The sequence below is a fragment of the Aspergillus mulundensis genome (assembly GCF_003369625.1).
Source record: "Aspergillus mulundensis strain DSM 5745 chromosome Unknown scaffold_2, whole genome shotgun sequence".
Lineage (NCBI taxonomy): Eukaryota > Fungi > Ascomycota > Eurotiomycetes > Eurotiales > Aspergillaceae > Aspergillus > Aspergillus mulundensis.
Window position 1 is genome coordinate 1,817,323 of NW_020797890.1, and position 22,880 is coordinate 1,840,202.

Sequence of the window (22,880 nt, forward strand, 5' to 3'; positions counted from 1 at the left end):
CTTTTCTAAAGTATATTAACTTTATTTACTAATAAATATAGCATTAATTAGGGAATATAAACAACATGTTTAAAAAACTAACTATAAGCAGGTTAAATATATTTTATTAAAAAAAAAATATAACTGCTTTTTGCTGGAGCTTCTTCTAAATAAAGGTATTTAAAAAAATAATTTAAATTATCCTACTATAGTTACTACCCTTTATTAAATTACTACAAAATTATTAAAACTATTTTATAGCTTACTATCCTCACGCATGTATATAAATAGTGCTTAAAGTTATAAAAATAATGCTTTTATATAAGGCATAGACTTACATGGGGATATTTTAATATTTATACTATTTAAATTTATAAACACACTATTTATTTTTGGTGTACCCCTACGCTTAAAGAATTTATATTATATAAATTTATTTATTTAATAATTATAGGAAGTATATAAGAAGGACTATAAGATATAGCAAGCGGGGGATATTAAATAAATAGTACTGTAATGATTTTGGAAGGTATTATTTAAATATTAAGGGTATGTTTTATAATTTATAGTTTGGATCTTTAATAAATTACTAACTTTTTAATATGTTTAGGGGTGACTAGTATTATATTATTTATTAAAATAATTATATTATTTTTTAAGAACAGTAATACTGCATTATTTAGGTATTTTTTATATATAAGCTTGCTAATAATAGCTCTTGTATTTTTGCTATAGTTTACCCTATTTACTACTATATTATTAAAAATAATAATATTCTTGGTTTGCCTATAATAAAGGTGGATATTAACTAATAACATGTTATTAGTATTCTGGGCCTTGGTATTAAACCTTAATACCTAATCCTAGTGGTATAAATATTACTTGTAAAAAATAAGTTAATGCTTAAAATCACGGATGGTGTTATAATTTTTTGTAACTAAAAAGTAAAGTTTTTTTAGGTCTTTTACTTAATAAATAGGATAGTTAATTTAAATAGCACTTGAACTTAATTCTTGGTTAGTATTTAACTTTATATAAATATAAGAATATATATAAAATAAAAAAAAGTTATATATAATAATATACCTAACATCTTTTAAGCTTACTTTTCTAGGTATTTTACCTTTTTTAATATATATAAGTATTTTGCGGGGTTAAGCACCTGCCTTGTCTCCCTTTTTTATTTAACTTTTTTACTTTAAAAAGTGTTTGTCCAACTTTATCCTTGCAACTATCTTTTTTTTTTAAAAATTAAAAAATTTTGGGTATTTTTTGTTATTTTTTAATACCCTAGTATCTAGCAAGTATTAAAGTAGTATTTTTTTATAATTTTCTTTCTTCCTAATATTATTTTATTAATTATCTTTTAATAAAAGTGTTTTACCGCGCAAGCAGCTGCTTATAGTTTTATTAACTAATGCTTATTAAGAAAAGATAACTTTTTATTTTTTAAATATTCTTTTTTATCTTTGCCTTTTTGTATTTTTCTCCCTTTTTTAAAACTATTATTATTAATTACTTTATAGTACAGGTGTCCTAGCCACGCAGTTAACACTTTTATTAATTAATATATCTTATTTTTAAGACACGCTATATTATTTTTTAAATAAGTTTTTTTTTATTAGTAGTGGCATACTATTTATTAGAACCTTAGTTACTAACCTTAAGATATATTAAAATTAACTTTAGTTAATTTTTTTTATTTTATAGCTATAACACAAGAATAACTTTCCTGCTTTATAACTTTTATTTATAATTACTATTTATAACCACCGTCCATAATTACTATCTAAACCTTAAAATATAAAATATAGCTATTAGGAACTAGGATCTTGCAGGGTTATAATTAATAAAGTAATATAATAATATAACCTATAAATATAAAAGGTTAGTTTTACTTTATTAATATAATTAGGATACTAAGTGTACTTTAATTACTTACTAGCTATTTATAACCCTAATTTTAATATTTAGACTATATTTTAACAAGCGGATAAATATAAAAAGTAAATATAATTAACAAGCCTATATTAAATAATAAAGCCTGGAAATATAAAAAGTTAATTTTATTTCACCTGCACTAACTTTTAAAATTATATTAATAACTTATAAGCCTAATTTTATTAAAATATATTATAGCAAATAAACAAGGGCAGGGAAACTAAAGTAGTATTATATTAATTAAAAAAATTTTATAATATCCTACTTAAGCTAAACCACTAAAATGCTTTTTTTATAAAACATGCCTTAATTAATAAGCAAAATATATTATAATTAAGTCCGCCTAGTCTTTACCCTAATGTATGGTAGTATATTAATAATATGTTAAAGTATATATAAGTTACCTTTAAAATATAACTTTTAACTAGTATAGCCTAAACTTAAGGGAAGTTCTCCTATTTTTTAATTATTATTAAACTTTGCTAACAGTCTTGCAATTAACTTCTTAAAGATTTATAAAAATATTTAAGGTAGGAATTTAATTTTTATATTTAGTTAAATATTAAAAGCTAATAAATATAAAGCAAGTGCATTATTTTAATATTATTATTATTAAATAATAAAATAATGTTATATTAACGCGGGAAGCTATTTGCTAAGAACAAGTATATTAGGGATAATGCTTTTAAGTAAATTAGGGATAATTAGGGATAATTAAAAGATAAAAACAGGCATGTTAGGTATGCTAAAAATATTTAATTTATAAGTATACTAAAAATATACTATTATTATACTAGGACTATCCTGCTATTATATTAGGAATGCCCCTTAATTTTTTTTATTTTTATTATTAAAAATTTTGTTGCTAGTATCAAGCCAAAAGCTTGATAAAACCTTTTTTTACTAAGTAAAAAGTTATTTACTACTAAGTATAAAGTATATGCTAAGCTATTAATTATACTACTGGTAAGCAACCCTATATATAATAATAGGCTAACCTTTAAAAATTAACTAGTATTAAATTTAGCTTTATCTTTTTTATTAGGTATAAACTTTTTTTATTACCTTTTTATAATTTGGTAAAATGCAACCGTGGTAAAAATAATAAAGTACCTTTAAATTTAAAATTTTTAGAATCCTAAACCTAGGGTACCCTAAAAATCCCTAAAACTTACTTTTTTTTTATTACATGTTATTAACCTTAAAAACATTACAAGTGTGATACTATGGCTTTATATTATTTAATAACTAGCTAATTTAGAAATTAAGGTTATACTATAGTGTTATTATAATTATTATAAAGGCAAGATTAGTTAATAAATATAATAATAAAATTAGTACGTGGCAGTAAAATATACAAGCTCCTACTAATACTGCTATTAATAAATATATTTTAATTAGTATAATAATTAGCTAATATTTTTAATAGTTATACCTTCCATATATTAAGTAATTTACTAATATCCTAGTTAGTATCTCCTATATATTTACCCTTTTACTAATATTATTAATAGTAACCTTATGTATCCTGGAATAAACCCTATATGCTAGAAACGGGGATTTTTAGTATTTTAATATTTTTAATACTTTAAATATTTTTTATATCCCGTAGAAGACTATATATCCCAGGAAGCCTTATTATATTATCTTGCGCTTAAATATTTTAACTACCTAGTATATATTATTAAGGCTAATATATATATAGCTATTAATACGCCTTGTTATATATTTAAGTTTAATATATTTTAAATTATTAATCCCTATTAATACTTAATATATTTTAATGCAACCCTTAAAGGCGCCTTGCCTTTAATAATGTCCCTTGTATATATAACATGTATTTTTATAATTTATTTTATTATTTAACATGTCTTTTTTTCCAATGCATTATAATACTTAATATACCTTGCTTTTTTACTACTTATTATAAAGCGGCCTAGTGGGTCTACCAAAGGCTTAGTAAAATAATAAGTATATATTAGTTTTTTTAATATGCCTTGTGGTTTTAATACGCCTTTTTACTATTAGTTAAATTTATATATTTTATAATATATTAAATTTACGCCGGGAACTTACCTGCCACATGGTACTTAAGTTATTAATATATTACTAGCGTGATATATAATTATATCTCCCCTGTATTAAAATCCTAGAATATTTTACTTTAAGCCCTAACCTAACTAATTAAACTAATTTTATAGCCTACCACTAGTCCACTATCCTAGCATTTACTATATTAGCGTGTAAATTAAGGCTAGAAAATCTAGGATATACTTAATACTAAATTACTAAATAGTCCTATTTAACTAAAATATTTTATTTTAAGCCTTAACCTAACTAAACTAACTTTACACCGGTCCACTGCATTAAGATATAAATTAGGAATTTTAAATTTAAAATGCACTTGCTATACTAAATTACTAATTAGTCCTATTTAATTAAAATATCTTATTTTAAGCCCTAAATAACTATAACTAAGCAATTATATTCCCAAGTAATTATATTCCCAAGTAACTACATTCTTAAGTAACTACATTCCTAAGCAACTATATTTCTAAGTAACTATATTTCTAAGTAACTATATTCCCAAGCAATTATATTTTTAAATAACTACATTTTTAAGCAACTACACTCCCAAGTAATTACATTTTTAAATAACTATACTTTTAAATAACTGCATTCCTAAGTAACTATATTTTTAAGCTAAGTAACTATAACCAAGCAACTAAATTCCCAAGCCTCCAACCCTTTAAACCCCCGAGCGTTTAAATTCCCGGGTTTAAGACATGTAAATCCTAATATTAGCTAGGTATGTGGAATTTAAGGCTGCTTAGCTAATTTTATTAACTTAGTAAGTATAATTAGGTATTATTTACTTGGTTATTTACCTAGTTATAAATAAGTTCTTTATATATTAGCTTTGTACTGCCCTATATATATATTAGTTTAATTAAAAATAAACTACACCTATACTTAATTTATATAATATTCTTTTTTTAATATATATTATAAATAATATATTTTAGTCCATATATTATATATTAAGAATTATATATATTAAAACATTAAATATATATTTAACTATTTAATATATGCTTATTATATATAGATTAACATATATATTTTTAAAAATAAAATATATTTTTAACTAAAAAATATAATTAAATTACTTATATATATTTATTTAAATATATATTAATTATATTTTGTAAAAATTAATATACATGCGGTGTAATATATTTTTATTTTCTTAATATATATTCACGCTGCTAATATATATTTTGCTTTAATATATATTCGCGACTTTAATATATATTACCTTAAATATAACTTTTTAATTATATTAAATAATAATATACATTACAATAAATATAATACTAGTCTTAAACCATTACTATACTCAATACCCCCCCTGCGGACTGACGGGTATAGCTAGTGAGACACTCAGCTAGTCCGTCTGACGGCTACAGAACACCCCTCCGGATTCAAAAATCCAGCGTCTGCTTATCTATCTACTCTTAGAGCTAGTTGGAGTCGATATAACAACCGAAATCCCACCAACACCAATTCCTTTGATAATCCCAGGTGAATTCCTCCAAACAACCGTCCCAAGGCTCAAACCTCAACCATGCTGGGCTCCACGCACTTTGCAGTTTGTAGGTTCAACGACAGTTCCACCAAGTCACCTTACACCTGTGTTATCTACCAAGACCAAGATGGCGACATCAGAGAGGCTCGTTCGGATTGTGACCGGTCCCAACCTGACCCAGTCGTGGTGTCCCGGGACAATGTGATGGAGAAGTCCCCTCTTGCAGCCGCTGCTTGGAAGTCAGGTCTTGAGGTATTCCAGCATCTCGATACCTCCCCTTGCCAGCTACCACTAACTGGGTCTAGAGACGGGTCTACTTTATTGATAAGGGTCTGAAGATTCGTGAGGTAAGCCTTTGCCACCAGCCTCTCATAACCACACAAGCCTAATCAAAAACAGCAAGCCCTCTCCACAGCGTCTATTGCTGCACCAAGTGTGTGGAACGTTGGAGGCGCCATCAACGCCAAAGCAACCCCAGGTTCTCGCCTAGCTGTCGCCGTTATCACCGACCCGGATGACCCGACCGATGCTCGTCCTGGGCTCAAGCTGTTCTATCAAGTACGGGATAACGCAATCCACTACATCGAATTCCAGAGACGAAAGAATAAGTGGTCTACATCCACCGAGTTTCAAGGCATCCAGGTTCACACTGGCACCGGTCTGGCTCCAGTAGTCTTCACTCGGCGTTCAGCCAGTGCAAAGATCCGCTTGTTCTGTCAGGACCCTAACGAGACCTTGAAGGAGATTTATATAGATGCCGAGGCCGGAGTGCTATCATCTAGTAAGTGTACTTGAAATGGCGTTTTTGCTGCATAAATCACCCACTAAAGAAAAACGTGGAGCAGAGACTTTTGCAGATTTCAAACTTCTCCCTCAGGCGTCCATCAGCGCTGTCAACTGGAATGCAGCCCTCGACACCTCAACGAATCTGCAAATCCGCGTCTTCTCCATCGCCACCGATGGAGGTGTTGTGGCAATGACTTACGATCAGAGAGACGGTGGTTGGGACGAAACTGCCGTCCAGATTGCCATGCCCTCTGTGACTGACGCCACCAAGAAAGATTCGACGGTCGCAGCAGTACAAGGCTTTGACAGTGCTGGCAATCTGTGCGTCGATGTGTTCTACCAGCCCGTGACGATGATTGGGCACTTCAATGCCTTGAAAATGGCGCCGATCCAACAAGGTGGATCGATGGACTCGACAGAGACCATCAAGCAATCCAATGTCGGCGTCGTTGCTTGGGATAGGGCCACACGGGAACCAGAAACCTTGCGCGGCACTAGCATGGAGCTCGTGTCATGTTCGTATGACTCTACAATGCGCACATGGGATGCCTCTCGGGGGTTGCCTTTACATACTCTCCAAGTCTATTCTCCGTTAGCCCAACCCAAGGCCTCTGCCATGTCCTTCTCCTTCGTCAAGAGTCAGATCGCAGTAGCGTTCGACTCCAAGCTCGTCTTGAAAGACGCGAAGAACGGCCAGGCTTTGCATACATTCGAAAACAGCGGCTATGTTCGCTGTATAGCCTACTCCTCTGATGGCAGCAAGGTTGCATGCGGATCACAAACCTCAGTGTCCATACGGGACACAGAAACACGCCAGCTTTTAGGAACTCTAGAGCATACTGAATATGTTCAGTGCGTGGCCTTCTCGCCGGATGGCAACAACATCATATCTGCATCATATAGTCAAGTGAACGTATGGAATATACTGGGAGGCAAGGCCCTGCAAACCATTCAGCCCGATGATACCGTTCTTAGCGTGGCATACTCACCGGATGGCAGCAAGATTGTATGCGGGTCATACATCACAGCGCTGAGTGTATGGGATGCGGCGACGGGGCTGCTTTTGCACACAAAGGAACATGGCTCAGCCGTTCCTTGCGTGGCGTTCTCCCCTGCCCCCGGTCGTTTTCTTGCCTCGGGCTCTGAGAGGAATCACCAAAGCGTGAAGATCTGGGATACTGGGACCTGGAACCTCCTGCACACTCTCCAGGGGCATACTAGCAGCATTCTCAGTGTGGCGTTCTCGTCCGACGGCAGCATGCTTGCTTCGGGCTCGGGGGACCAGACGGTGCGCGTGTGGGACGTGGTGACCGGGCGGCTTTTGCATACCCTCGAGGGCCATACTGCCACCGTTGCATTTGTGGGATTCAAGCCGTAGATCTTTCGGGCGACTGTTTGAGGTACAAGTGGCGGATTTCGACAAAAGCATTAAATAACGTTCTACTCCATAACTAGATCTAAGACATTGGCTCGTGTGGTGGGCGTATACTTAGTGATAAAGATTTCCTGAAGTGTAGTTCGCCTGTAAAACCATCAAGTGAATGGGTTTCAACATTTAGCAAAGTATCTTATATCGAGCACCAGCCTGGCAGCTGCTATATTGCATTTCTTGTATGCCACAAGACAGCAAATGAGATGGTTTCCACCTACACTGTATGTGGGACATGATCAATATACCTAGACGTTGACAGAAGGTTAATGTCTTACATTAATAGTGAATACGAATTTGACACTCTACTCTATTCTCTGTAGCATTTCTTTGTCAAGAAAGGGCGGGGTACAGCACATTCACAGGTGCGTGCTACTGGTCAAGCCACTGGTGCACAAGGTATGGAAGCAGGTTGCATTCATTGTTCCTTTATTATTCCTTCCAAGCATTTATGGTAGTGTAGATTTCAAACCGAACCATATCCTCTCCCTTGCAGCTGAGTCTTTCTCCCGCCCTTAATAATATACCCACGTACGTCTAACACGATGGGCTGGAGAGACGACTGGCCTTCTATGCCCGATGGCAGCGAGTACAATGGCATGCAGCTACTGCCTCTAGTGCGCGCGGGCAAGAGCCCATTCCAGGGCGTCTGGGACGTCAACCTCCCCATCCGCGAAATCGAAGAGCACACAAATACCAAGATAACAGACATCGCAACTGTTAGGAAAGGCTCTAACAACTATGTACGCTGTTCGGTATCAGTCCTTTCTGTGGTGAAAGTCTAACACCCTTGAGGGACTCCATCTGAAAGCCTCAAACAGACCGGATCTGATGGCTCGACTTGCCCGTGGCGATGTCAACATGCCCGACTTTGATGGCTTCCCGATCGAATGGCAGGCACCAGAAGCTGCGTTCGAGGCGGCTGTCTACGATCTCCTGAGAACGGAGCCTGCCATTCGAGCATCCCGCCTGATCTATCACCGCGTGCCGGTTCTACATCCCGGTCCAAACCGTTCCATCCCCCTCGACCTCGCTGGACGCCGGCTTTTCGTCTTCGAAAAAGCGGAGGGCCGGGATAAAGTATGGCGCGAGCTCAGTAAACCTGACAAAGTAAGTTTGTAAACTTCCCAGCCATCTTAATTAGTGCTAACCTATGACAGCTGCGCCTCCTTGACCAACTGGCCACCGTCCAAGCCGCTTTGTTCCACTATACCCCGCCGCTCGACTTCGCGCAGCGCCACCTCCTCGACCGCCTCTACGACTTCATGCCGGAAACTCTATCTCACCCCGTAGCCCCAACGCGTGAGTTCTGGCTGCACGTCATGGAAGCCAAGATCGACGCGACGATCCGGAACGAAGGGGCCCTGATCGGCTGGGAGGACGATCACGAGACCGTTGGGCCCGGTGCGCTGGCGGCAAAGAAGTCTCTCTTACGTGCACTGCCCCATCTCATACCGCGCGAAACCACCGACGGGTCTCTGTACCGTCTTGCTCTCGACCATGGGGACTTTGGTGTCCATAACACCACAGTCAAGGTTACTGAAAGTAAGGGCCGCGGACCCCTCGTCACTTCCCTCTTCGACTGGGAGACGGGTTGTATCGTCCCGGCAATCCTGTCGGACCCCTTGGTGGCCGTCGACCCCGTTGACTTGGCCGCTGATGAGCGGGGAGAACCATCCGTGGCCCGGATTATTCCGAAAGAGCATGCGTCGTCTGATATGGAGAGATATACTGGGTGGGCGTGTCATTATATCCAGGTACGCTTCTTTCCTTCCAGTCATCCAGAGCCATACAATGCATGGATACGACTGACCTATTCCACAGAGCCTGTACACCAACGCACCCGATTACAAATTCGCTATCCAAGCTGGCAAGGACATCCGGCACTAGTGGTTTGCGTTGCGGGACTGGCGCGGCGGAGACTCGGAGAGGTTCTTTGGCGGGCTTGGGGACTGGGCTGAGATGCGGATGCGAGAGCTAGGAGTGCGTTTGGATTAAGCCTGGTTAGTTAAATGTATTTTCGTGGTTCTAGGTGTAGTAGACAAGGTAGACTGCCTGCTTTCAGCTCGTCTTGCAACTTGGAAGGCGCAGTGACAAGAAGGTATGGTACTAGATATCTGGAGCAGAACTATGCAGGTGCCTGTCTGAGATGGAGAAATCAGTTCAACTGTCTCCCAACTGGAGGTTTCAAGATTGCTTAGCATCGCGGCCCCGTTCCTACTCCTACCATGGTAGGAAGCTATGGATAATCTTTCAATGTTCCATTTTACTGATTCTGTACCGCCCGAGCAAGGCAACCATATTCAAGGCCCCGTTGCATACGTACACAACCTTGCTTGGCAACGAGCAGTCTTCTAGGCAGCCGGGATGATCAGAGGTATAAAGGCAAGAAGAACACCTCGAACTCAAGTTGTCGATAGCTGCACCACAATGGCTTGTCCGGCACCATCCACTCCAATCCCACCTCCACCTCCCCCGATGCCACCAGCCCAACTACCCCTTCATCAGGCATCTTTTCCCGCAAACGAGTCCGATTCGGAAGCTCTCGAGCTACCATTCAAAGCTCACGGCAGCACCAAAGAGAATACAGAGTATGAATTCCCCAAGCTGTCGGAGAATACGGGGAGTGTATCCCTTCGTGCTGTGATCGGCCAGTACCTGGGTAGTCCCAACTCACGAAGAACAACCGCCCGTCAGCTCTTCCATATCCTCGGCCGCCTCCGTTGTCTACGCCGTGCTCTCGAGGCGTACAATTCCGGACTGCCCTCGCAGTCAGCAGAGTTCGTTCAATACTGGCGCCATCACACGGTCAGCCTGCTCTCGGGCTTCGGGTTCCGACCGGCGTCCAGCATTGATCCAGCCCCGTTGACGGTGACCGGACTGCCTGAATTGATCTGTCACGTCGAGACACTGTTCGCGCAGGACATTGCAGAGGCGCAGGAGCTGCTGCAGACCGGATTTGTATCTTTTGATGGCCTGGGTGAGCTATTTCGCCCGGACAACCCGGTCAAAGCGACGACTGGGATTGGGAATCAGCCGCCTGTCTTCCGCGTGCTCGACTCGTTCTACCAGGAGCGACGAAACGTCCACGGGACGCAGAGGCTCTTCCATGTCAACCTGGAAGTCGTCGTGCCGGTGGGCGATCACTTCTCCGTCGCCGCCTTCTCCGAAGTCATCCCTGCCTGGGGCGGCGCGCGAGTCAAGAAACTGAGCGAGTTCGCGTACCAGCCTGTCACGCCGCAGGAGAATGAGTACTTCCAGACCCGTGGGGACCGCTGCGCCGAGCTGGGAACCGGCAGCGACAAGTACCTGGCCTATTCGGCGCATTCGTTCTTTATGCACGGTAGTCGTCCTCGCGGTACGGCGTCCATGGCACAGGGCACGAACAGCTCGGTCTCGCTCACAGGCGGGAGGATCATGGTTGATATGGCGCGCGGGGCATCGCTCGGCCATTACCCCTGTCAGGGCGTTGATGAGGTCTCGTTGGCAATCATCAGTCTATCCCGGCGGTATCAGGCATGGGTCACGAAGCGGTCCAGCGCCGCGTCTGACGCGGACACCGAGCTCCTCACAGTCTGGAAGACCGTCCCATACACGATGAAGATCTACTGCTGGCCGTACCTGGTTGGGTTCAGCTTTACCGCCAAAGCCTGGGGCCACGTTGCAATCGGAGGTCTATCCCGCATCGCCTTCGCAGAAGACGCATTCAACCTTCTCGTCCTCCCACCAGAGCGCAAGCAGCTTCTCCACGCGGTCGTGCGGCACGGCACGGCGCCACAAGCACAACCCCCCGACCTCATCACCAGCAAGCAGGGCGGGCTGATCTTCCTCCTCCACGGCCCCCCAGGCGTAGGCAAGACCCTAACCGCCGAAGCCGTGGCTGAAGTCCTCCACCGTCCCGTGTACCACATCACAATGGGCGAGCTGGGGTTAACCCCCGACGAGCTCGAGTCCCGGCTCAGCGACGTCCTCGCGCTCTGCAGCAAGTGGAACGCCATCGCGATCCTCGACGAGGCAGACGTGTTCCTCGAGACGCGGAGCACGTCGGATTTCGTCCGCAACGCCATGGTCTGCGTCATGCTGCGCATCCTCGAGTACCACCCCGGCATCCTGTTTCTGACGACGAACCGCGTGCGCAGTTTGGATCCGGCGTTTGAGAGTCGGATTACGGTTGCGATGCGGTATGAGGGGCTTGATAGGGGGGCGAGGAGGGAAGTGTGGCGGAATCAGCTGGGTGGGATTGCGGTCGCTGAGGATATTGATTGCGAGGCCCTTGCTGAGAGGGTGTTGAATGGGCGCCAGATTAAGAATGCGGTGAGGTTGGCGCTGTGTTTGGCTGCTGAGAAGGGGGAAGTGCTCTCGCAGGGAACGCTGCTGGAGACGTTGGAGATCACGGCGTTTGCGAGGCGGAATATGGGGGCTGACAATGGGTGGGAGGATAGTTTGAACTCTTGATTTGGGAGGAGGTTGCAATTAGACTTCCAGGGTCAAGATGGATTTTTAGACGATTTTTAGACACAAGAGGAAAGTATAGATTGTCGGAAACATACCCAGGTAGAATAGAATATATAGAGCAAGAGGGCATCCGTCTAGGCGTTTCTAGAGTGTGGCACGGCTGACATGGAACTGTTGTAGAGATTCTTCTCTCTATTTTTCCTGATGTCCACTCCTGAGAGATCCGAGAACACCAATTGGAATGAGTATGCTCTTGAGTGGATCCCGTTCATGCGCTACCACCAATTAGAAGAAGCTATGCTCCTCAGTGGATCCCGCTCATGCGCTAGCGGGCCTCAGCCGCCTTGCAGCTGGCCAATGGCCGGTCTAGGGCCCGTGGGGCGCCGCCAGCTGGTACAAGTATAAGAGCAATCCATTAGGTATGAACGGACGCTCTATTCTCAATTTTTATCTTTCTCTACCACGCACCCCTGGTACCGCTATCGCCATCATTGCCATCCCCGTCCTCACCCATTCTTTTCCACCGCAATTGAGAACATCCCCACGATGTCCGGGGAAAACAAATCGATCCTGATCTTCGGCGCCTCAAGTCCCACCGGCCAACTCACAGTCCAGGAAGCGCTGCGCAATAACTGGACCGTCAAGGTCTACGGCCGGCGCACGCTGCCACAGCACGTCGAGGACCCTTCTATCACAGTACCTCTCTTCCGTCCCTTGTTCTATATCCCAGCTAGACTAACGTTAACGCTAACTCAACCAGACAGTAGAAGGCCCCCTCGACGACACGGAAAAGCTCCGGCAGGTTATCAAGGGCACAGACGTGATCATCTCCTTCCTCGGCCCGTCGGGCACAAGAATCGCCAACACGCCGTTCCCCGCGTTCTACGCGCGTCTCTTCGGCCTCATGCGTGAGGAGAACGTAAGCCGGATCATTGCGCTGAGTACATTCAGCGTTGCGCATCCGAGGGACAGATTCAGCCTGCTCTGTCGATTATTGGTAAGCATGCTCTGGGTGTTTGGGAACAGCGCGTGGAGGAATCTGGTTGAGGTTGGGAGGACGTTTGATGAGCAGGCCACTGGGCTGGAGTGGACGTTGTTCCGGGTGGGGTTTCTGAAGGATCGTGATGATGGGCCGGGGAGGATTGTGCAGGGGTATGTTGGGGATGGGAGGCTTGGGATGGGGGTGAACCGGGTGGATGTGGCGCGGTGGGTGGTTGGGCAGGCGGGCAAAGAGAGGGCGGAGAATGTGGGTGATAAGCCGGGGCTTTCGTCGGCTTAGATTGTTTTTAGTTTGTGTGATTGTAGCAGGAATGTCACAAGTAAGACGCCAATTGTCTGGGTCAGTGTCTGAAGTAGATGTATGAAGCTAGCTGGAGCGTTTGTGCTATATCTCCTCCAGCGGCCTAGCGGCACGTTCCCGACAGTGGAGAATAGTCACCTATAAAGGCATTTGGCTTACGCCGCTGAACAGGCTACCATAGGTTAGGGTATGGGATGATCTAGTCGGCCATGGGCGCCCCTGACCCGCTAGCGCATTTGCCCTACCAGGTATACATAATCTCACCTGGTCCTCATCTCAAGTATCTTCTCACCAGATATCAAACACGAATAATGGCAATGCTTATTCCCACCGTATTGGCAGTATGCCTCGGACTCCTGGTCTATGCGCTGGCACGCCTGCGGTTCGCCCGCATGACACAATATGCGCACCTCCCGGGGCCAGCGACATCTCTCTTATGGGGGCATATCAGACTTATGGTCCAATTGCTCCGACCAGATCCCTCGAAGCACTTTCGTACGGGATCCTCTCAGACATGCCGTCGAGTGACAATCATCAACTAACACGAGGCATTCGCAGAATACGCAATCCACGATCTGATTAAACGCCAACCGGATACCACGGGCCTGAGTATGCCAGCCGGCTTGACAAGTAGCTCCGTGCACAAGGAATTGAGAGTTGCTGATAACGAGAGATAGTGCTCCTCGATCTGCGCCCCGCGTTCTACCCCATCGCCGTCATCTACTCGCACGACCTAGCCGAACAGATCAGCAGGGCAACGCCGCAGTTCAAGTACAGCGTGCCCAAGGCGCCGCTGCAGGATATGATTGGGCATGTCATCGGGCGCGACTCGTTCCTGGTGTCGAATGGTGAGGCGTGGAGAGACACGCGCAGGATGTTCAATGCGGCGTTTGCCCCGAGTCATCTGGCCAGCTTTTTCCCGTCGATTCTCGAGAAGGTCCAGACGTTTCTGCGAGCTCTGGATGGGCATGCCAACTCGGGGGATGAGTTTAACCTGGGTGAGCGGTGCACGCTGCTTACATTTGATGTCATTGGTGAGTGCAACCTTGGCAACAGTCTCGCGATATGTGGATGTGGACCGAGAGAGTAGCTTGTGTTCTGACTGCTGCAGGCCAAGTGATCCTGAATATCGACCTGCACACCCAAGGAGAGGAGTCGGAGCAGCATGAAGTCGTCCGCTGCTTCTTGGAGCTCCTCGCAGACCTCCCTTGGCTGCCACAGGTGCAATGGCTGCTCAGTCCGCGCAAGTACCGCCGGCGGATGAAGATCACCGCAGCGATCGAGACTTCGCTCCGCTCCATCATCCAGGAGAAATTCGACAAGCTGCGCGAGAAGCCGGAGCCGTCGGTGTCCGACCAAAGCGTGCTATCCCTAGCACTACAGGGCGTCGACTCGCTAACCCCCCAGACAATCCAGACAACCATCGACTCGATCCGCACGTTCCTGTTCGCCGGGTACGATACAGCCTCCGTCTTACTCCAGTGGGCCCTCTACGAGCTTTCGCGCACCCCACGCGCCCTGGCAGCGCTCCGCACAGAGCTCGATGACATCCTCGGCCCAACCGCCGACCCAGCTCCCACAGCAGCCGCGATCATTGCCGACGCCGCAAAACTCAACCAAATGGTCTACCTCACGGCCGTGATAAAGGAGACCCTCCGCCTGCACCCACCAGCCGGAACATCCCGCTTCGTGGCACCAGGATCAAACTTCACCTTGCAAACACCCGACGGCCCCCTAGCCGTCGACGGGGCAATTCTATATCAGAACCACTTCTCCATCCACCGGGATCCGACCGTCTACGACGCAGCGGAGGTTTGGGTCCCGGAGCGCTGGCTGCAGGGCAGCGGCGAGGGCTTCGCGCCCGGTGCGTGGCGGCCGTTTGAGCGGGGCCCGCGCGCGTGCATTGGGCAGGAGCTGGCGATGCTGGAGGCCAGGCTTGTGCTTGCCATGGCGGTGCGGCGGTATGATTTCGTCAAGGTTGGGCTTGGGGCGGCGGATGGTGGCGCAGGGGCAGGGAGGGTGGATGGGCATGGGCAGTATGTGAGTGCGGAGGCGTTGTACGATGTGAGTCCTGATTCAATGTCAATTGTTCCCTGGCATGCTGAGACTGATCAACCATTCCTATGGTAGACCTTTAACATGTCGGCCAAGCCGGTGGATGGGACGCGGATGAGGGTCCGATTCCACGAGGAGTAGATGGCGGGGCACGAGAGGCGCAGCGCACTGTGATTGGCGGAGAAGACTCTACTACCGATTCTGGTCTAGCGCCCAATTCAGCCTTGCTGGCGTTTTCCTCTCGAGGGGTTCACTTGCATGCCTAGGGTTCCATTCCTCCATACACATATCTCGCCCAGCCATTGGATATAAACATCTAGGTCTCGCAGGCTTGCACCATGCTCCCATCCACATCCCCCACCCCCACCCAACAGTATACAGCCGAGGCGTGTTTCGCATGCAAGAGCAAGAAGCGGAAATGCGACAAGCAGTTGCCGGCTTGCTCGCGGTGCAGGAAGTAAGCAGCTCCAACCAACCAGAATGACGAAGAGCTAATGCTGATTTACTGCCCTAGAGTGGACCAGGAGTGCTTGTATGGGATTGCAGCCGATGGTGTCTATGGCAAGATTGTTCCTGCCACGAACAACGACCTGTCCACGTACGTAACATACCGTGCAACCAGCAAGGACACGTCTGATAGAGCACAGTTCGAATCATCTCCTACCGAGATCAGAAGAGGCTCTACCGACATCAAACTGGGGCTCGTGTGGTCGATGCAACAGGTTGAAGAGGCGATGTGATAAGGAGTTGCCATCGTGTTCAAGGTGTAAAAGGTATTCTGCTTCCGGCTCTTCCAGATACACCAGAGTTGATGTTCATCCTCCAGGATGGGTGCCCCCTGCGCCTACGAGAGATTACAGCGACGACGCCTTCTGAGCTCCCGGCACTTATTTTCCGTAGACGTGGCATCTGCTTCCATGAGCATCGAGGTCCCGCTGAAGCTGTCCTATCCCGTCGACTCGAAGCCGTACATCCCGTCGCTTGTCCACTCATGTATGCCTGCAATCCAAATATAACCCTAGGTATCTAACAAATCAGTCCAAGAACGCATGGGCCTCTCCGCACTGGCCGTCGAACCCGACAGTCTCGCCCACCACCTCCGCTCCTCGTGGATCCGGCACGCCCTGGCCGATCCATGTCTCATGCACGCGACCCTATACGCCGCATCCGCACACCTCGATACCCTCCGAAACACAACCGCCGCCTGTTCAAGTCCAAATCCCGTCACCCTGTACCACCAGACCGAGACCATCGCCGCCGTAACCGCCAGAATCGCGTCGGGGGGTGTTCTCACCGATGCAACGATCGCCTCGGTCCTCCTATTGGTCATCACCGGCTCGCTGCAGACAGACGACGGCGCGACGGAAGCGCATCGGTCGGGCTTGATGCGCATGGTGACGATGCGCGGGGGCCTGGCGAAGCTAGGGTTCGATGGGGTTCTGGCGCGGATGATCCAGATGTAAGTTCGGTCTCGGCTGTTGGTGGTGGTCTGACTCGTATCTGCCAGGAATATGGTCCTCCCAGCCGTGGTCTTCGACCTCGACCAGCTGGACGCAGGTGCCTCTGTCGCCGACGGCATGGACCCGAACCCGAACTCGCCGGCTTCGAGCAATCTAGCCGCTCTTGCGCTTGAGAGCCTCGGGCAAAGTACAAGTACGGGCACAAGCGGGAATCTGTCCGTCACGTTCCACATGACGGCCATCTTCGCGCATGTGTGGGAGCTGCTCGTGGCCGTTGACTGTGGGGAGGATCCAGAGACCGGACAGTCCCTGTTTGACTTTGCCAGCGCGCGTTGCATCCTCGATATTGATATCCCGCCCGACAGCTCGAGCTGCATGGACATGTCCAAGACCGAGACCGCAATGGTGCAGGCATGCCAGGTCTCCCTGCGCATCCTGCGGCATCTATGCGATGACCGAGTCGCTCCGCAGACTGAAGAGTCACCACTAGTCACACTAGTCGAAGAGATGAAGTCGCATATCGCCGCCACCGACTCGGCCGTCTGGCTTCGGTACGCGGCGCACGCCAACCTGTGGGTTACGACGCTCGGCCTGGCTGTTTCGACCGATGTCCAGGGGCGGCTGTGGTTTCTCATGCACGAGCGGTGCGTGGTGATGTCGATGAAGGACTCGCGGCCGGCGCCGCATGAGATGGTGTGGGCGTGTTATTGTTGGCTGAGGAGGCTTGTTCGCGCACGGGATACTGGGCTGGACATGCGCATCGATTATCCGAGTATGTTCGGAGTCTAAAAGCACTGGTGAGCTAGGCAGATATAAATCCATACCCAGGCATGCTATACATACCTTCTACCTCTTCTCCCGGGACATCCATGGATGGATATGTGCATGTGAGTTCTCCAGTTACGGCTTCCTGCGGCAGAGCCATAGCCCATGCTACGTATGGGAGGTACCTACAGAGTACAGTCGTACTGTTCGCAATTTGGAATCGGATAGCCTCGGTCGTTGTGTTCCAATTGTTTAGATCATAAACATTGTCACTCGATATACTCAGCCCTCCTCCGCTTGCGAGGACGGACCCGTGGTAAGCCCGAAAGCTCCTGCAGCTCCTCATCCGCAGACGCAGACGCAGACGCACAATCTTTAGTGTCCCATTGAAGAACCCTCAAAGCGCTTGCTCACACAACCTGTGCTGCCGAGTAAAGCAGCCCTAGAATGTGTGATCTCATCCCTGGCCGTGTAATGTAAAGTTGACTCCCTCCCCCATGGCGCGCTGGTTAACACATTCAGTCCACCTCCAGCTAGGATTCAATCTCCCCCATCAGCACATCAACCGCCAACCTCCCCTGCATCTTCTCCTCATACCCCTCAACAAACCTCACCCCAAAATCCCTCACAAAATTATCATACGTCGTATCCGGCTTATGCACACAAAGCCCACACATAAGCTTCCTCACCCCCTCCTTAAACCCCAGCAACGGAAACTCCCCAACAACAGCCGCATACTCCTCTCTGGTAACCAAACCCCCCGGAAACGCAGGCCCCACAAAATCCGCAAAGATCCCCATCGCACACAGCGCAACCTCACCCTCTTTATGCTGCGCAATGCTCGGCGTCGTATGCAGCGCAATACTATCCCACACGAGCTGGCGCCGGCGGGCGTCGAAATGGCTCTGATTCTCGGCGTCATCGAGGAACTGGCGCGCTGCGTTCGCGCTGTCAACCTCGAACCGCTTGTCCTGGGACGCGAAGACGCTGGTATGGTCCCATGCGAGATCGTGCAGGATTGCGGAGACGGCGTGGACTTCCAGGTCGATGGGGCCGGGGCCGGTGCTGGGGCTGGGGCTGGGGCTGGCGTAGAAGGGCGGTTTGGAGGCGATTATGCACCCGAGCAGCCAGGAGCGGTGGACGTGGTTGAAGGACATGGGGTCGTTGTGTTTTCTTGCGTGCGTGAGGGCTGCGGTGATGAGGGGGGTGTCTGGGACGGTGATGCCGGCGATGGTGCGGGTTTGGTGCGTATGCTGGGGGGATGACATTGCGGCGGGTGATTAGGAATGGATGGTATGGTAGGTAGGTTTTGGAGATGTCCACGGGTAGTTGGAGAGGTAATCTAGGTAGGGAGTAAGCATGGGGTTATCGGGCTTATATACCCGTCCCTTATGCAGGGTATATCCATGCTGGGGCCGGATTTCCGATCACTAATCAAGTCTTACATGCTCGTTACGTACTCCACAACGTCTAGCTAGTTGGTTTGTACGGTATGGCTGGACACACGGGCTCCGCGTGATCCCTCGGTCTAGATCTGAGTAAGCCCTAGGGACGCCGTACTACCACAGCTTCCCGTCTATGGGTGTTCAATCCCTGTCAGCCGCGGCAGTCTTCCTGGGCCTTGGAATCGGCAGTACGGAGTATGGTGATGGTGATGGCCCTCGACAAATGCACTACAATCGGCCTATTTGGCGGGAATTGTCAGTTTCCTAACACACCGTTTGGTTATCACCACCCCGCCGCTCGCTGTCCGCGAACATGGTGGAGCTAATGTATAAATGTTCTAGAACTTGGGAGCAATATGTTATTTTTTGGCAACGCTAGCTTATGCTTTGCTGAGTTGAGTAAGATATGAAGCCTAGATATACTAGAACCGTACTCAGGCAGGCCTTTAGTAGGTATAATTAGCTAGGTAACCCAGAAATAAACATTGATTGAAATTTTAAAGCATCCACAGATACCTCCTTGGTAAACCTTCATATATAACTACTTTAAGTGGTAGATTAAGCCCAAATACCCTGGACTTACTATACCTCTACCAAAGCTGAAAGGTGCATGCGATTTACACCGACTTCCAGTGTATCCTTGCCTGCAGTGCATGATCCGGCATGTTCGCGAGACAGTTAAACGGCGGAGCGGCAGCATCACTGGGCATTTGAAATGCAATTCCCCCCTATTTGTCGCATTGCCCGCCAAGTCCCACTGCATCATGCAACTCTTGTTGGGAAGCGGTGCGGGGTAGATGGGCATATACTCCGTAGGTTGCACAAGAGAGGATGATAAATAGCACCCTAACTACTGTCCTCCTGGAGTCCTCTATTATCAAAGCACCAAAATGTCCGCCACGCAGGTTGTCAAGTCCCACGGCCCCTTCCAAGGGCTCCCAACCTACCCCAACACCCCTGAGCACACCAACCTGACTGCCGTGGTGACTGGTGCAAATGGGCTATCCGGTTACCATATGGTCCGGGTGCTGGCAGCAGCGCCTGAGCGCTGGAGCAAGATCTACTGCCTGTCCCGTCGGATGCCACCCTCCAACTTCTTTACTGATCTGGGTGATGGTGCAGAGAGGGTCGAGCATATCTCGGTTGATTTTCTCTCAGAGACGTCGGAGATTGCGAGTCGTTTGAAGGAGATCCCTAAAGTGTACGTGCTCTACGCCCGAGTGCGACTTCCTACTAAAGAACTCATGTTATAGAGACTACATCTTCTTCTTCTCGTACATGCAGCCACCACAGGACGGCAACGTCCTAGGAATGTGGTCGGATGCTGAGGCCATGACCAAGGTCAACTGTACAAGACCCATTCCTTCCTTCCTAACAGAATTACTATATTGACATCAAACAGCAACCCTCCTCACCAACTTCCTCAACGCCCTCCAACTCACAACCCTCCAACCAAAGCGCATCCTCCTCCAAACAGGCGCAAAGCAATACGCCTTCCACATCGGCCCCCCAACAAACCCCTCCTTCGAATCCGACCCCCGCGTCCCCCTCGAATCAAACTTCTACTACCCCCAAGAAGACACGCTCTCCTCATACTGCACCGCAACAGGAAGCAGCTGGACCGTCGCGCGCCCCTCATACATAATCGGCGCCGTCCGCGACGGCGCCCTAAACCACATGATCGGACTGGCAATCTACGCAGCGATCCAAGCACACTTGCACAAACCGCTGGATTTCCCCGGCGACTATGGAGCATGGGACCGCGAGTTCTGCCAGAGCACGGGTCTGCTGAATGCGTATTTCGAGGAGTGGGCTGTTTTGAGCCCCGACGCTCACAACCAGGCGTTTAATATCCAGGATGGACTGCCGTTTACGTGGGGAAGGTTCTGGCCGCTTCTGGCGGAGTGGTATGGCGCGGCTTGGTGCCCGCCTGAGGTGGATGGGGCGAAGTATAGGGTTACTGAGTCGAGATATGCGGAGACGCCGAGGGGGTATGTTTGCTATTTTCCTTTCCCGCGTTCCAATGGATCGAGCCTGAGGGATCTGATCTGTGCTGACAGGAACCTCTACCTAGGTATGGTCCTACAGGCATCACGCGCTCCACATTCAGCCTGCAAGAATGGTCTGCGCTCGACTCGGTTCAGACGGCCTGGGCGGAGCTGCGTGAGGAGCACGACCTGGTTCTCGACCCGTTCACGGCCCAGAACCGCGCGCAGATCTTCGGCATGACGGACTCGGCGGTCATTGGGGGCTGGGCTCTTTCGTTGAGTATGCGCAAGGCCAGGAGCATGGGGTTCTTGGGGACTGTGGATTCGTACGAGACTATGAGGATTGCTGTGCGGGATTTGGCGAGGTTGAAGCTTGTGCCGCCGATGAAGGGGGAGTGGGGTGCAGCTGTGTAGGGAGGAAGTTGTGTTCTTTTGGGACACAGGGATGGAGTTTGGGCAGGTGTATCAGATTGGTGGACAGAATGGCAAATTGATCTATGGTTTCAGTATTCCTTTTTTTTCTTTCTATGTGCAAGCGCGTATTTTGTTTTGAGAATGGCGCAGCCCAGATACCTCGATTTTGAGTCTCGGACGGGGCTTTCAATCATGGCATCATGGCCACAGTTTTAGTATACATATTTAAGATGGATGCAATTTGGTGGTGTGGGAAGGATCTGTTGTTGGCCGTCAGGCCAGTAAGGGATTAAATCCAGCATATGAAGTCATCTCTATCACTTTGTACACATTGCTTCTGCCTTTCATGCCCAAGCTCTTACGGTTACACTTAACCTTAAGCAGGTTCTCGTCTGACTCTGGTTGAATTGCCATATGTACAATCAGACTATATACAAAGCTCTACCCTCTCCAGATCCCCTCGCAGTCACAGTATATCAACAAAGCAAGACCAAAACAGTCACAATAGACTTGCGCAATCTCGGCAAAGGGTAGCAATGCTTAGAGAGCCTGCACTTGGCCGAGAATAGACTGCATCTGGCCATACTGATCGGCGTTCAAGTTGTTGTACAGAAGGCAAGCAGAGCCACAGGGGGTGGGGATAAGACCGTCGCCAGTGAAAACACTGTTGAGAACCATGCAGTTGGAGGGGAGGCCGTCGATTTGGACACCTGCACATCATTAGCCCAAGATTCCTCGTTCCAACCTTATTTTCAGTAAGTAGCTTACCATTGTTCTGCACAGGCCCCGTAACAGTAACAGTAACCGCAGGATCCATCAGACTATCAACACACATGTCGAAGTTATACTGGGGCACACCGGCAGGCGCGCTGATGGCAGCGGCGCGGCCGCTAAGAGGCAGACCGCGGGCCTTCGCGAAGTGCGCGGCCGCAATGGCACCGCCGAAGCTGGCGGCGGCCGAGCCGACCTGCGCAACGGTCATGGCGACGGCGTCGGCGACGAGGGGGACGGCGATGAAGGGGCACTGGACTTGCTGGCCGAGGAGGTAGATGGCGGTGGCGGCGCCGAGGGCTTTGAGGGAGGTGGTGGCGATCATTTTGATGAGTTGAAGATGAAGATGGAGAACTGGAGGTTCGTTGAAAGGTTGGTTTGAGGCTTTGCTGGTCTGGTGAGAGAGGATGAGGATGATGATGGACAGCAAGATGGAGGTGAGGTGAGGGGGTTCTTATACCTTTTGCCGGCTGCGTTGAGGCCTTCGCAGACCGAGGTCTCGC

At 47.4% G+C, this 22,880-nt stretch overlaps 9 protein-coding genes across 9 annotated transcripts; 8 read left to right on the forward strand and 1 right to left on the reverse strand.

Moving 5' to 3' along the window:
• Nucleotides 1-5,548: 5,548 nt before the first annotated feature.
• On the forward strand, nt 5,549-7,673 carry DSM5745_03254 (uncharacterized protein; the record flags this gene model as incomplete). Its single annotated transcript, XM_026745270.1, has 4 exons — nt 5,549-5,761; nt 5,815-5,856; nt 5,909-6,290; nt 6,340-7,673. 4 exons carry the CDS (start codon nt 5,549-5,551, stop codon nt 7,671-7,673), a joined length of 1,971 nt encoding a protein of 656 aa, XP_026606136.1.
• A 596-nt stretch (nt 7,674-8,269) lies between these two features.
• On the forward strand, nt 8,270-9,614 carry DSM5745_03255 (uncharacterized protein; the record flags this gene model as incomplete). The annotated part of the gene is made up of 4 exons (XM_026745271.1): nt 8,270-8,467; nt 8,520-8,834; nt 8,885-9,481; nt 9,549-9,614. The coding sequence occupies 4 exons, from the start codon at nt 8,270-8,272 to the stop codon at nt 9,612-9,614; spliced, it is 1,176 nt and encodes a 391-aa protein (XP_026606137.1).
• Nucleotides 9,615-10,154: 540 nt separating this feature from the next.
• DSM5745_03256 (ATP-binding protein) lies at nt 10,155-12,179 on the forward strand (the record flags this gene model as incomplete). The annotated part of the gene is made up of 1 exon (XM_026745272.1): nt 10,155-12,179. The coding sequence occupies one exon, from the start codon at nt 10,155-10,157 to the stop codon at nt 12,177-12,179; it is 2,025 nt and encodes a 674-aa protein (XP_026606138.1).
• A 546-nt stretch (nt 12,180-12,725) lies between these two features.
• DSM5745_03257 (NAD(P)-dependent oxidoreductase) lies at nt 12,726-13,458 on the forward strand (the record flags this gene model as incomplete). Its single annotated transcript, XM_026745273.1, has 2 exons — nt 12,726-12,875; nt 12,940-13,458. The coding sequence occupies 2 exons, from the start codon at nt 12,726-12,728 to the stop codon at nt 13,456-13,458; spliced, it is 669 nt and encodes a 222-aa protein (XP_026606139.1).
• Nucleotides 13,459-13,790: 332 nt separating this feature from the next.
• On the forward strand, nt 13,791-15,675 carry DSM5745_03258 (cytochrome P450; the record flags this gene model as incomplete). The annotated part of the gene is made up of 5 exons (XM_026745274.1): nt 13,791-13,974; nt 14,038-14,088; nt 14,157-14,513; nt 14,591-15,543; nt 15,610-15,675. The coding sequence occupies 5 exons, from the start codon at nt 13,791-13,793 to the stop codon at nt 15,673-15,675; spliced, it is 1,611 nt and encodes a 536-aa protein (XP_026606140.1).
• Nucleotides 15,676-15,872: 197 nt separating this feature from the next.
• Nucleotides 15,873-16,274, forward strand: DSM5745_03259 (uncharacterized protein; the record flags this gene model as incomplete). The annotated part of the gene is made up of 2 exons (XM_026745275.1): nt 15,873-15,991; nt 16,049-16,274. The coding sequence occupies 2 exons, from the start codon at nt 15,873-15,875 to the stop codon at nt 16,272-16,274; spliced, it is 345 nt and encodes a 114-aa protein (XP_026606141.1).
• An 87-nt stretch (nt 16,275-16,361) lies between these two features.
• Nucleotides 16,362-17,783, forward strand: DSM5745_03260 (uncharacterized protein; the record flags this gene model as incomplete). Its single annotated transcript, XM_026745276.1, has 3 exons — nt 16,362-16,527; nt 16,573-16,993; nt 17,042-17,783. 3 exons carry the CDS (start codon nt 16,362-16,364, stop codon nt 17,781-17,783), a joined length of 1,329 nt encoding a protein of 442 aa, XP_026606142.1.
• Nucleotides 17,784-20,094: 2,311 nt separating this feature from the next.
• On the forward strand, nt 20,095-21,606 carry DSM5745_03261 (SDR family oxidoreductase; the record flags this gene model as incomplete). Its single annotated transcript, XM_026745277.1, has 4 exons — nt 20,095-20,405; nt 20,458-20,552; nt 20,607-21,195; nt 21,279-21,606. The coding sequence occupies 4 exons, from the start codon at nt 20,095-20,097 to the stop codon at nt 21,604-21,606; spliced, it is 1,323 nt and encodes a 440-aa protein (XP_026606143.1).
• A 540-nt stretch (nt 21,607-22,146) lies between these two features.
• DSM5745_03262 (uncharacterized protein) lies at nt 22,147-22,702 on the reverse strand (the record flags this gene model as incomplete). The annotated part of the gene is made up of 2 exons (XM_026745278.1): nt 22,147-22,316; nt 22,375-22,702. 2 exons carry the CDS (start codon nt 22,700-22,702, stop codon nt 22,147-22,149), a joined length of 498 nt encoding a protein of 165 aa, XP_026606144.1.
• Between the last annotated feature and the right edge of the window lie 178 nt (nt 22,703-22,880).